Source organism: Cydia fagiglandana, chromosome 12, assembly GCF_963556715.1.
Source record: "Cydia fagiglandana chromosome 12, ilCydFagi1.1, whole genome shotgun sequence".
NCBI classification, from domain to species: Eukaryota; Metazoa; Arthropoda; class Insecta; order Lepidoptera; family Tortricidae; genus Cydia; species Cydia fagiglandana.
Window position 1 is genome coordinate 2580234 of NC_085943.1, and position 13773 is coordinate 2594006.

General features: G+C 37.1%; 2 protein-coding genes across 4 annotated transcripts in view; one reads left to right on the plus strand and one right to left on the minus strand.

The window, feature by feature from the left end:
* Positions 1 to 684: 684 nt before the first annotated feature.
* On the minus strand, positions 685 to 9268 carry LOC134669374 (very-long-chain (3R)-3-hydroxyacyl-CoA dehydratase). Of its 3 annotated transcripts, XR_010098895.1 has the most exons (7): positions 8952 to 9266; positions 8597 to 8728; positions 4216 to 4339; positions 3631 to 3836; positions 3128 to 3267; positions 1385 to 2659; positions 685 to 1247 (listed from the first exon to the last, which is right to left on the minus strand). XR_010098895.1 is itself a non-coding variant. In XM_063526894.1 (6 exons), exons 1-6 carry the CDS (start codon positions 9144 to 9146, stop codon positions 2335 to 2337), a joined length of 1119 nt encoding a protein of 372 aa, XP_063382964.1. In that variant the 5' UTR covers positions 9147 to 9268; the 3' UTR covers positions 685 to 2334. The 3 variants fall into 3 exon arrangements, 2 of the variants coding, with proteins under 2 accessions (XP_063382964.1, XP_063382963.1); XM_063526894.1 differs by having other exon boundaries at positions 685 to 2659; positions 3631 to 3833; positions 8952 to 9268; XM_063526893.1 differs by having other exon boundaries at positions 685 to 2659.
* Positions 9269 to 10718: 1450 nt separating this feature from the next.
* LOC134669437 (phosphatidylinositol 5-phosphate 4-kinase type-2 alpha) overlaps positions 10719 to 13773 on the plus strand; it is a 39546-nt gene continuing 36491 nt past the window's right edge. Inside the window, exons 1-2 of the mRNA XM_063527014.1 lie at positions 10719 to 11017; positions 13239 to 13336. Coding sequence (XP_063383084.1) covers positions 10889 to 11017; positions 13239 to 13336 — 227 coding nt within the window. The 5' untranslated portion in view covers positions 10719 to 10888. The remainder of the gene's footprint in view (positions 11018 to 13238; positions 13337 to 13773) is intronic.

A 13773-nucleotide genomic window follows, 5' to 3' on the forward strand; every position in this document is an offset into this window, starting at 1 on the left:
AGGTCTCAACAACAACATATATTTTTTTCACGTGTTTAATCTTTGCCGTTTCTTAATAAAATGGCATGAAAATTACGTTTCTAAGAGCTTACCTCGCCTTAAACATAGGGGGCACTTATTGGGGGGGTAAATGAGACACTTAATAAACAAAGTTTTGCAAACTATATAGTGTTATATATCAAGTGATAGAGCTGTGGGAATCTCAAATATATTTTATTCATAATTTTAAGATTAATAGTTTAGAAGTAATTTAAGTAAATAGACAAAAAATTACCACTTCCCCTCTTTATTTCCGAATCTACTAAAATTAAAAAAAAATACTAAATAGTTCCTTACCTATAGATGACAGAAAAACCTATTAGAAATATGCATTCAAGCGTGCGTCGGACTTATTACTTAGTTTTTGATCGTCCCTTACGGGTCTTTTTTAAACATTTCACTCACGTTTCGCATCAAAACATACATTGTTGAAAATTGTGTAATGTACGGAACCCTTGGAAGGCGAGTCCGACTCGCACTTGGCCGGTTTTCGTTAAATGTCCCGGTCTGAGCCCCCACACTTATGGCAACCCTAATTACGGGAATAGAATTCATTTCTAGTATCCATCCACAACTTGGAAGCAGACGAGGCGATTTTAGTTAAACGCAAGAAAACTGTTAGGCATTTTGCAAGTAAAAAGATGATTTTCAAAAAAATCTTTATTTTATTAACTGGTATAAGGTAAAAAAAACTGTCAACATAACAAATAATCAATCACTTTACAGACTTCTCTGTAACAAATCTAAAATTACATACACAATTTAATACAAGTAAACAATAAATGTCATTTTCTCAATATAAATGCGCCACCTTCACCAAAAATTAAAATTATAACTCATACTTAACTTGTTTAACATAGAATACAATGTTAGGTATTTATCTTTAAATTGTGCTTAACATATAGTTTTATGCATTTGATTTTGTACCTTGCTGTCATAATCATAAAGTTAATATTACAAGCGTCATACTATTGGGATTGTATTTATATTATTTAATAGAAAACTAACACTTAGTTGAAGATCAAGCACAAAATAACGTTGAAATACCTAAATTGATTTTGTATGAAGCAGGATACGGTGGAAATTCGCTGTCATCGGGTAAGTTTTGGTAGCTCAGTTGGAGTTTAGAATCTCAACCGAGAGTCAGTTTTTCTACTTTTCCTTTATTTCTAAGCATTGATACCTTGTACGTGTTTTTGTATTTCAGCCTTAACTAATATACTTGGTCAAGCAAATCTTGTCAGTAGAAAATGGCGGCAAATTTGAAAAATATAGGCGCGAAAGGGAATCGTCCCATAGAAAATTTGAATTTCGCGCCTTTTTTTACTGACAAGATTTGCTTGACCAGCTATATTGTAAATTTTAGACAAATAAACAGTCGCCATCAGATATATCGGAGCGGCCGAGGTGCTCACAAATATCTGTACACGCCTCTGTTGTTAAGGTGAGAGTGCCTGTTCAGATGTTTTTGAGCACCTCGACCGCTCCGATATATCTGATGGCGACTGTACAGGAACGCCGAAGCAAAGTTTTTATGCAAAGTATAGTGGTTTAACGTAGTTTCTTATCGCGAGTTTATCTTTTTATCTTATCACATATAACACAAGTCTTATTCATTAAAGGCAGGACTAGAACTAGTCCAGGGTACCTAAGGTAGAACCTAGATACTAAAAATAAATGAACCAAACTCCCATACAACTACACACTGATTCTACTTGACTAAAAATTGTATACCCACTACACTACATTTATGGAGCATTCCACGGGCTGTCCCGTACAAACGCATTTTATTTCCTGTGTTGCGAGTTTTTTCTCGGCATTTAAAGTAGGTGATTATTTTTCTGTGCATATTTTTGACCATTTGTCATAGAAAAGGAAACTCCTATACCTTTAAATCTTCAGAAACTTCGCGTTTGTACGGGACAACGGTAGACAATTTCATGGAATGCTCCTTATTATTCTAATTCTAATACATAAAATAAATTATCCTCCCGAGACTAAATGTACATTACATTCGTGAAACCTAATTTGAACCTTTGATGAACCAAATAAAGTAGAATTTCTTTTGTTTCATTGCTTTTGACCGTTTGACCGATCTGTCACTTTAGTATCTCAGATATCTTCGGACACATCTTAAATAGTTAAATTGCATTCAATTCCTAAAAATTTACAAACATCACGATAAAACGCCATAGTTATTTTAGTAAAGACAACGTCCATACCAGTAATATGTGCTATCCAAAGCACAGTGCAGAATTTCACCAAATCCGACGCTGCCTTACCTAAGGCGTTATACTATTTAGACTTCTTTATGACTACTTTAGGTTTTAGTTTGACTGTTCTCAACTTATGCATGTGGCTCATAACGAAGTATAAGCCAGGACACATGAGTAGTAATAAATATACTCTTAAGGCTGTTGGCATATGGAAAGCGAAGTTCCAAGCATTGGGTAGAGAAATTGTGAATTTTTGAGTTTCCTCGAAGTAAGGTATGTTTCTGATGAGGACGATGGCTTCGCAGACAACCCCTATGGGGTAGAGAGGGATCCACATGGTGTAGCGGAGCCAGGTGAGGATGTAAATCTCTTTTTTGTAGAGTTGCGTGATGTAATATGGGTACCTGGTAAATAAATGAATATTATTAAAAATGACGCGCTGAAGAGAAGTGTTAAAACAGAAAAAAATAATTGATAAGAGAAATGAAAATTATATTAAAACGAAGACTGCTCACACTCATGTTTCGCTCCATAATGAGGAGCTTCAACGGGAACACGCGTTGGCGGACCGAAGCAGACTTGCTCGAGGGTCGTTGTGGAGCGAAACTTATCGAGCAATCTTCGACTTAAACTACGTTAGTGATCCGTTTTAATATATTTAATATATCTGTCTCACGGAAGTTTTGTTATTAAATTTAAGTTTGGAAAGCCGCTTATAAAGTTGCGTTTTAGCTTTGTTGTGCTACCACCTACCAGGAACTTAGACAAGCGGGCCTAACACACCTCCTTGTGGGATCCCGCTTATAATGCAACATTTTACTTACCAACGCCTCTAATAGTTCCCTCAAACCCTGGTACTTGTGTAAACTTACCTGACAACCTCTATGAGACTCCATACTATGAACAGGTAGAAAACGACGGGTTTCGTCTGCATGCGAGGCTCGGCTTCGATCATGGCGAACAGGACCATTGCGCGGCCACTCACTTGTAAGAACGGAACTAAAACACCTCCCTGGAATCAACGTTGTTGCTATTCAATTAAATTTTAAATCGGTATACGGTAAAATGACGGGAATCCTTTTCAGATACTTGCTGACATACTTTTAATGATCCCAGACACACTGTGTAGTACTGCAGAATTCTTACAGATACCACCAGTCTTCGTCACCAGGGAAAGAGATAGTTAGGTACACCGAGATTAGGTTAATAGGTCTTATGCCAATATTGCAATCAACAGTATCGGTCGACGATATACTAGAAGCCGACGTATTGGAACAGGAAGAAAACGGGCCCAATACACCCCCTTGTGGCATCCCGCTAGTAATGTGAGGATTTACTTGTCAAAAGCCTATGACAATTCCTTAGTACACAGTACCTTAGTATATCCGAACATGGGATGCATGACTTCTAGGTATTGCATGAGTTGTAAGAACTTCATAGCGGGTCCCACGTGCTCATAAGTGTCGGCGATCGAGAGTCCCTCAAGCTTCATGTAGCGCACCGCCATGACCGCTAGCACGTAGGAGAAGCCCACGAATTGGAACAAGTTGTAGAGGATGAGGTATACTTTCTTGTAGTCTTCTGGAATAAAATAAAAATTATTAATAACGCCTTCGAAATGTCGGAGGTAATTTTCATGCTTGCTTATACGCTACATCAAATCCCGTTTTAGACAAAATTATAAGTTTTAGTTTCCCAGCGAAAAGTTTTTAAAAAGCTCGAGAAGTTCGCGGTAATTTCAAGAAAATTTCACAGTAAACAAATGAAACTTTTCATTTTGATGAAAATGGAAAATTTCGATACCTAGGTACTTTACAAACATAATATATGAAAAGTTTTCGAAATTTTCGAAGTGGAAATAAAATTTGTAATTTTGGAAACTTTCCGACGGTACACCAGTAAGGAAGAGTAATAGAGAGAGATGACTACGCCACACCCAGTAGATGGAACCCTTGCTTACCTTTCCTATAGCCGAATTCCTCTTTTTGCAGCTTATCATACATTCCGGGGTAGTCCTTCATGACGTCACGGGTCTCATCCTCGCTGTCCAATCCATCCTCTGTCGTCCACAGGTCGAAGTTTATCTGTAAATAAGTGTTTGACAAAATGCGAGAACGTTTGAAAGTAGTTTCGATCCCTTTTGAGAATCGATATCGATACGTGTACTGCGTGATTTTTATCTGAAATGTCAACAGAAACTCTGATTGGAAGGTCTTTATTGCACATGAAGCATAAGGTAAGGACCCTTCTCTGTGAAAAGCCACATTTTAATACGTCTTTATAATTTTAATCTTATACGAGTTTTTCCTTAACAACTGGCCGGAAGAAGCGCTAAATCGGGAGTTAAAATCACCAAATATCACCAAGGGGGAGGAGCGGTCAAATATGATCACATGATTTCTGGATGACCCCTAATAAGTTAGAAGTTACTTCAAGATTTGTGTGAAATTAACATAAAGTAATGTCGTTGCTCGATAACAATGGATGTACTGTTGCAAGTAAAATTTTGACAGCAAACGTTAGGTCAGTAGGTGTATTTATAATGTAAGCCGATGTAATAAATAAATACAATGGGAAAATCTTACACGATTCGAACTAGTCAGAGACATAACGTCCATCCAGCGATCGTATACAGTAGAACCTCGATAAGGCGAAATCCTCGTTAACGCGAAACAAATTGCTCCCTTCAAAGCCCAAAACCTCCGTAACCCGAAATAATCTCTTTGAGACGAAGTACGACTATCGAGTACAATTTTTACCTCTATACACGAAAATTAAAATTTGACTTCTATAATTCGAAAATATAGGCGTATTTTATTGCCTCTATATCTCGAAGTTATTTACAGACAAACCTCTGTAACTCAAAAAGACACTGAGACTGTATGTTACGGGTGTGTATAATTACCTCTCTTAGACGAATTTTTCACACATTTTACCTCTGTAACTCGAAACCTCTTTAAGACAAACAAAATCCAATAATAACCTCCCTAAGTCGATGCCCTCTATAAGAAACCTCGTTAAAACGAAGTTTTCGGCGTTTCCCTTGAGATCCGTGCCACTGTATATGAAATTCCTAGGCATATCGTGAAACGTGAAAATCATTATCTCGTTCCCTAAGTCGACGAAACTCCGCAACGCGGGGCTCCTATTCTGGACAGTTTGCCCTTCGGGCATCTGAAGCAACCTAACGAACCTATCTTAGGTGGAGGTTCGCGCCGTGACAGACGCGAGACAGAGACAGGCGACAGAGACGCGAGAGGTCTCTGTCTCCTCGCGAACTGTCGCTTATATGTTGCCTATGGTCAAGTGGCGGTCGCGGTCTCTGGTCGCGGTCGTCTGTCTCGGTCGCTTGTCTCTTTAGCGGCGCGAACCTTTACCTGTAGGCCTTGCACTTGATTGGCACGACAGTAGGTATCTCGCGGCGAGATAGACTATCCGTATTTTTCTATGTTAATAAAGGAGGGAAAGACATGAGGGCCTGCGATGTTTCAGTAGGAGACACGTCCGATCGCGCGAAGTGGAGAGAAAAGACCAGAAAAGCAGACCCCACAATCAGGTGGGAATAATAATGCTGAGGAGTGAGAGAGAATAAAGGAGGGACAGGTAGTCTATCTCGCCGCGAGGTACTGTCGATGTCGTGCCAATCATGTGCTAGCCCGGATGTCTATTGGTTGAATTTGAATGTGACTACCGTCAAAACATTACACAGATACTTTACGATCGTTATTGTTATCCACCACGATTTTTGGTGGGTTGGATGTCACATCACAAAATTTAACTATAAAAAAAAAAACCTAACCCGACCACAATATGAATAACTTTCTTAGCATAGCTTAACAATAAAACTTACATCAAGTAAAGGTAAACTGTACGACATGTTGCCTAAAATAACACTGCACACAATCGAAGCAAAACTTTATTTTATTTATCAACTTTTATTAATTATAAGACCTTCTTGTTAAAATTTATTATATTTTGAAAAGTACGTGCATCACCTTTTGCATAAAATATAAGTGTGATTATATACGTGTTAGACTATTTTGAGTTTACATTTAAAGTAATAAAATTAACAAATGATGTAGTGCGAGAAGATTTGTGCGACGAGGGTTCTGTTATGCATAGTATTATCCAAGTTAGTTTTCGGAATTATTTGAAATGATTTCTTGGCCTCAAATCTTAAGAAACAAAAGGCATTGATTCTTTTGTGCACTGGGGTAGGTAGCCACCTATATATTTATTTACAAGAGTACAATATAATAACCATAAAGAGTACAAATGGTGGACTTAACGCCTTGAGACATTCTCTACCAGTCAACCATTGGGCTAAACAGAGACATTTAGTTTGCTGGTACAGTACAGGATTGTAAATAGTAATAATTAAATAGTACCTATTATGATTTCTCTTTAGTGAGAAGGATCAAGCCTGTTTAAAAGGCAATTCTTGTAACCGTTTTCAAGGTTTTCAGGGGTGAGGATTTTGAAAATGATGTCCATTATCGAATCCAAGATGATGAAGAATGAAAAATAAAGTTTAAAATCGTAATGACAGAATGATAAACCTTACCTTAGACCTTTTTTAGTTTAATCTTAAGGTTATTTATGTATTTGTGCTATATGTATTTTAGGAATAAGGACATTGTATACCGTAAACCGGTTGATTGTAACACTCTCTAATCAAATAATATTGTAACATCTGTATACTGACATTGCACAATCTGATAATAAATGATTACTTACTTACTACATTTTAATTTCAAAATCAGCATGCATGAACCCTAAATTATCTCTTCTTCCTCGCGTTATCCCGGCATTCTGCCACGGCTCATGGGAGCCTAGGGTCTGCTTGACAACTAATCCCATGATTTGACGTAGGCACTAGTTTTACGAAAGTGACTGCCATCTGACCTTCCAACCCAGAGGGTAAACTAGGCCTTATTGGGATTAGTCCGGTTTCCTCACGATGTTTTCCTTCACCGAAAAGCGACTGGCAAATATCAAATGATATTTCGTACACAAGTTCTGAAAAACTCAAACCCCCTATCAAAGAACCCTAAATTATGTTACACTTAAAACTGGAATTATGCATACAAAATAATTTGAAATACTAATAATATATATTTTGCTCAAGGTTAATAATAACTACGAAGCATTGGCCGGGCGTCAGTTAAGTTCATGCATTTGGCAAACAAGTGGCCATTTGTTATGCATTATTAAGGACCTGTAAAATTGCTATTAATATTATAAATAAATAAATATTTGGGGACAATCTTACAAGATCGATCTGTACTCTGTATCTTTAGGTATTTAAATAAAAGTAAACAAAATCTTTCGCGACGACGAAACGACGCATTCGAAATGTGGTGCTGGAGGAGAATGTTACGCGTTCCTCGGACAGCCCGCCGTACGAATGTGTCTATCCTTCGCGAAGTGGGAATCACCCTGAGGCTATCGACGATCTGTCTACGTAGAATCTTTGACTTCTTCGGTCACATAGCCAGAAGACACGACACTCTGGAGAAAATGCTGGTGACAGGAAAAAAAGAGGGATATTGAAGAGGAAGAAGTCCTATGCGATGGACTGATCAAATCAGTGTCAACTCCGGCAAGAAAGTTCACGAGGCCATTCACACTGCCGAAGACCGAAACACGTGGAAAGCAATTGTTCGAAAAGTAATTTATAGAGGTCACAACCCTCAGCTATGAGGAATACGGTTCAAGGAGGAGGAAACAAAATCGATCCTCAAGTAGCTCCTTAAGCCAGTTGAGGGTAGATGAAAACATTACATGATCAAATAATGTAAGTTAAAGTCAGCTCGTTCAGTGACCAATCCAGGCGGTTGTATTTGGTTGGTTAACCAATAAATGCTAAACTACCCGAAAATTTACAAATTGTTTGTTTACTTTTTTTAATACCTAAAGATACAGACTATGGACCTTAGGTGGACAAATAGTTTGTATTTAAAATTTGTGTAGGTATGTTATGATCCAAAAGATGCAAAAGAAATTAAGGAACTTGTTTTTCAATGTATGGTGATGTATAAATGAATGCATTACTAAGTGGAAGGTCATCTTTTCAGTGGTTGTCCAAAAATATAAATATGAATAACAAATAATAACAAACAAAATAGTAATTTAATTTGTATTTTTTCTTATTTACTCGTAATGCATGTTGGGATACCCTCCTTCAATTGAGGGGGGACTGAATCTTCAATTTGCTAGAGGCAGAGGTATAGGGTTGACGCTGGTGTAGCTTTAGCTTTAATTGACGTTCATAAGCACATTGTAATATGCATATTTGATTAATAAACTCTCTTATAAAAGTAATAAGACTATTATGTTACCTTCACCCAGGCTGGTTTCTGAGGTTGTGCTGTCAGTCGGGGCCACCATGACGGCTTCTCCTTCACCAGAATCACTTCCACGCGGTTGTCGAATATGCGCACTGTAGTTGGGTACTCGCTGTCAGATTCAATCTAGAAAAAAAAAACATTGAGAATTTTTTAAAGTAACTTTTAATTATTTTTTTTCATTTCAGTGCTTAGTAGCACACAGATAACTGCGTGGTTGGTCTGTGGCATAGCATATAAGCCATATAAGATCAAGACAGTACGTTAAACTGAAAGAAAGTTTAAATATAAAAATACCGGCACGAAACATCGCTACCGCAGAGTAGTGTTATACTTAGTCAGTACTAACCGATTTTATGGGAGAGAACAAATCCAAACTAAACTCGTAAAGTGTTTTGCCATGAGCACCTATGCCGTCGGCGGAGAACTTAATCTTGCTATCCAGAACATTCACATTGGGTTTTACAACATTTTTTAAGTCGATCTTTAGGGAAACCTCTTTCTCGGTTTGCGCCCAATAGACGAACGGGCTGGGTATCACCATTTTGTAGCGCTGATTTACCACTTAGCACATAGTATTATACTTAAGAATGAGACAATTATGGAATATTCATTTAATTTGCGATTTGCAGGCAAGCAAAGTCCGTCAAAGGCGTCAAATAGGACTTCGATTCGATTATCTACTGTCAATATTTTTTGACGTTTAAGTTTCGTTCAGAAATTTCCTTTCCACCACAAAGCGGTGCAAGATTATGCGAGATCAAAGCGAGATCTTTTATATTTATTATAATGAGAGCATGATGTTATTTGCTTTTTTATTTTTACAGTGATGACTTCTATTTTTATTACAATGCTATAATAAATTATTATAATCAACGTAAAGACTATTGTCACTGGCGAGCGGTACTTTATTTTGAGTACCTATGTTTTTGTCGTTTTTGTCTATGATTACTTTTTTTATCCACCCGCCGTCGTCCTTCTGTCCAGCCCATCGACACCCCATACTTTGATAATTTAAGAACGTACTTGTTACCAACATTGAGGCATAGAAATAATCTTATCGAATTAAAATGACTGCTGTTGCATTTTGGTGGCACATACCATACTTGCTTTTAACATAGACGTATTATACTTACTTTTCTTTAGGTTGGTATGATTGGTAGTAAAACGTCAAACGTCATTTGAATTGTCGTGAACGTGGAAAGACGTGGTTATTTTTTATTGTAATTTTGGTAAAATAACTTCAGCTGTTATTTAAATGGGGGCCAAATCTTTAAGGAAATGTGAAGTTTGTAGTGGGTGTGTAAGAAGCCTAACTACTGACGTATTTTTGGCCAGATTTCCACTTGATCCGAACAGGTGGGTAAACTGATGTTTGTGTGCAATATTTTCATTTTTTACTTTGAGTCGTTAACAGTTACTTATTTAATTAGTTTGAATTAGTTTTAGTCGTGTACAATCCATGATTAAAACGAAAATATTTTGTGAATAAAGTATTTTAAGTAAAAAACTAAGTAACCTATGACACGAATAGTGTACGACCAATTTATCGATAATCTCTTTATTTCAGATGTCGATTATGGGCAAAGCTGAGGAAAAGGAAATGAGGATTTGGCGTATTTATTTACTTATTCAAAAGCTGAATGGAAGCAAGTTCATTTGTGGAAATCATTCTCCATCCAGTGCCTTCAATAAAAAGGGACCAGATTAAAAAAGAATGCGCGCGAATTCAGCATATTGTAATATGCCTACTTGAATAATAAACTATGTTATTTTTATCATGTAAAATAAAATTGTTTATATAATGTTCTTTTATTTTATTAATCCACGTGATTCTCAAAATGTACTGTTACAGTAGTACAGTAGGTAAATACAGCAGCACGCATCGCACATTTATCGATATCGATAAACAGTAGGTACTGGAAGTGTCGAGCCCTAGCGTTGTTTTTTTTGTGTTGGTAGTATTGTGTGTGGTTTTTTTAACAATTATGGCCTGGATGCGAGATCTTTAAGCCTGTATTTGGTGTGTTGGCATTTGTACGTTCATAATTCGGTTCAAGGATTGTTCGAGAGTGCCGACTCTTAAAACGTAGTGATTATATGCTCTTTGCTTCTGTCAAAAAGCCGTTTGCTCTTTATTGATGGGTGTCGTATTTCTGTAATTAATTTCCAAATTCATCAACTTCATTCACATTTCGACATCCTTCCCGTCAATTGAAAATGGTTTAGCCAGGGCCGTGTCAAAATAAGCTCAAGTATCTGACTGTTAGTGTAAACAAATCCAAAATGTCCGTTCCAAGCACTGGTTTGAGCAAGTTGAAAAAGAAACACATTCGTGTGAAACATCAAAAAGTCAAATTGTTTCGTGCTAATGAGCCCCTTCTATCGGTGTTTATGTGGGGCGTGAACCACACGGTGAGTACCAGGATATTTACAACTTAATTGGAATATGGCAACGTACGCCTAATAGGATTTGTGGCGATTATGTGGAGGCATCTCGCAACAGCATTATGTCATTTCCCTCGGTACCGGATTGTTGTGGTTCCGAACTGTTTACTAATGGTAACGATGGCTAGCGACTAGCTGGGTGAATGCACCAGTCACTGTCACCTGGCACTTGATCAATATCTCCTGTTCTTGTCGCCGTGTTATCGTATTTTAGGGCTCTATAAATAGAGATAACATGAGTTATAACCGGCGACAGGGTCATTCTGAAGTTGCCAAATTTTTATTGGCTGTTTGCTAGACTGCCATTAACTATTTGTATATCATTAATTGCAAAGTGAATCTTTACATATCAACAACCACTCCTCAGCTCAGCATATAATTATCCTAGACTGAACATCTACAGATAGATTGAAAACAGCTAGGTCTTAACAGCCCTGTTGTACATTATGATACATACTGTCAAAGTTCAGTGTCAAAGCTCCAGGGGAATCAAAGCCCAAAAAGAAATTTTAAATGAATAATTAATTGTTTTGTAATGTAAACTCCATATAATTTCACTCAATATAATGACGACATTTTGGCCTCTAGTTGGTTTACTTTATTAGTTGCCATTTAATAATTCTCTATAATATCAGCCGTGGCTCACTCCGTGATTTCATCGCTTTGCTACAGGTAGCTAAAAGTACATTTGTTTGGCTCCAATTTTGGGGAAAGCCATAAGCCGCGCGTGGCGCTGTCGCCAACTAGCGGCCATATCTGTGCTGATCGTAACAGACGCGTTATGGTTAGAGAGTGAGTCTTCTGTACCAAGTACTATTATTTATTCTGTGATAATATCTAAAAGTGTCCAGTTCCTTGAGTGTCGCTATATAGAAATTACTCATAAAATGACCTTTTTGGTGCATAAAGGAATACACATGCCCAAACACCTCTTATAAGAGCAAAACTTTATAATTTTAAAACTGAAATGGGACTTAATTGTGTCCACTTAGATTTAAACCAGCAAAACTTTATTCAAGAATTAAGAACTACCATTCCCAGATTTTCTATATTTAATATATAACACATTTTAAATGATTAAATTAAAATGTGGGCATATTGTTGTTGTGTTTATTGCCTGCACAAGACCACGCACAAAAAAAAGGAAGCATGGCCGGCCAACAAGAAGATGGGATGATGAGATTAAGAGCGCAGCAGGAGGTTGCTGGACTACAAAAGCAAAGGATAGGGATAAATGGAAAGAGCTAGAGGAGGCCTTTGCCCACTAAAGGCATACAGATATAAATTAGATACGATACATATGTATAGATATATGTTAACAACAAAATGAGATGTACTACAAAATACTTTTCTGAAATAAAGGCTATTTCAATTCAATTCTTTACAAAACAGTCCCCTGCCATGTCTGTCTGTGTGTATGTTTGTTCGCGATAATCTCAAAAACTACTGATCGGATTTTCATGCGGTTTTCGCCTAACAATAGGGTGATTATTGAGGAAGGTTAAGGTGTAGTTAAGAGTTAAGAGATGAGCTACGAAATTTCGATAGATTCTGGTGCAGAACAGCATAGAATAGGAAGGAATGGGAAAAACTGGGGGAGGCCTTTTCCGCACACGCGGCATGCAAATGAATAAAATAAATTGAAAAACAATAAAAGTTAAAAATTAATAATTTAATAAATAATAAGTATAATAACAAAGAAAGTGTAAAAATAACAAAAACGCATGAAATAAAGGCTATTACTATTACTAAGGTGTATAATTGGTAAGGTTTTGTGTAACCCAGGCGAAGCCATGGTGGGTCACTGGTTGCAACAATATCCAGGTATAGATAGGTCATATTATGCAATTTTCAAATAAGAATCCAATTCAATATCCAGTCAGAATTTATCAGAATCTAATATCCTTTCTGGTAGAATACTTAATTTTTAGGGTTTCAGACCTAAAATAGAAACGGGACCCTATTACTAAGACTCCCCTATCCGTCTGTTGGTCCATTCTGTCTTCGTCTGTCTGTCACCACGCTGTATTTCACCGTGATAGCTAGACAGTTGAAATTTTCACAGATGATGTATTTCTGTTGCCGCTATAACAATAAATACTAAAAAGTACGGAACCCTCGGTGGGCGAGATGATGACTAATGTCAGAGTGGTTGTTGAAGGTGTGTAACAAGTTCAATTGCTTTCAGATAAATGAACTGAGCCACGTGTCGATACCGGTCATGCTGCTCCCGGATGACTTCAGAGCTTACTCCAAGCTTAAAGTTGACAATCATTTGTTTAACAAGTAAGTATGTCCGCCATGCAGATTTTTCACCTACTTACTCTTTCACCATTCTCACACTTTTCTATTTCACCACCTACTGCATCCTTAGGTGTTACTTATCTTTCGTGTTTTATTATCTTTTGTTTTTTAATTACTGAGTAATACACAAACCGCTTCTGTGTGCCTTTGGGCAAAGGCCTCCCCCAATCTTCTCCACTCATCCTTATTATGAGCCAATCTATAGAATAAGGAAAACTGTAGATTTAGTATAAAAAAAGTACCTTTTCTTAAATAAGGCTATAAATAAATAAATAAAAATACACAAACACATTTATTTATAAGGACTAAAAAAATTCTACAATACTTTTAAATTAAATGAAAGTTAGTTTAAAAAACGGAACACTTATAGGATCACTTTGTTGTCCGTCCTTCGGTCCGTCCGTCTGTCTTTCAAGACC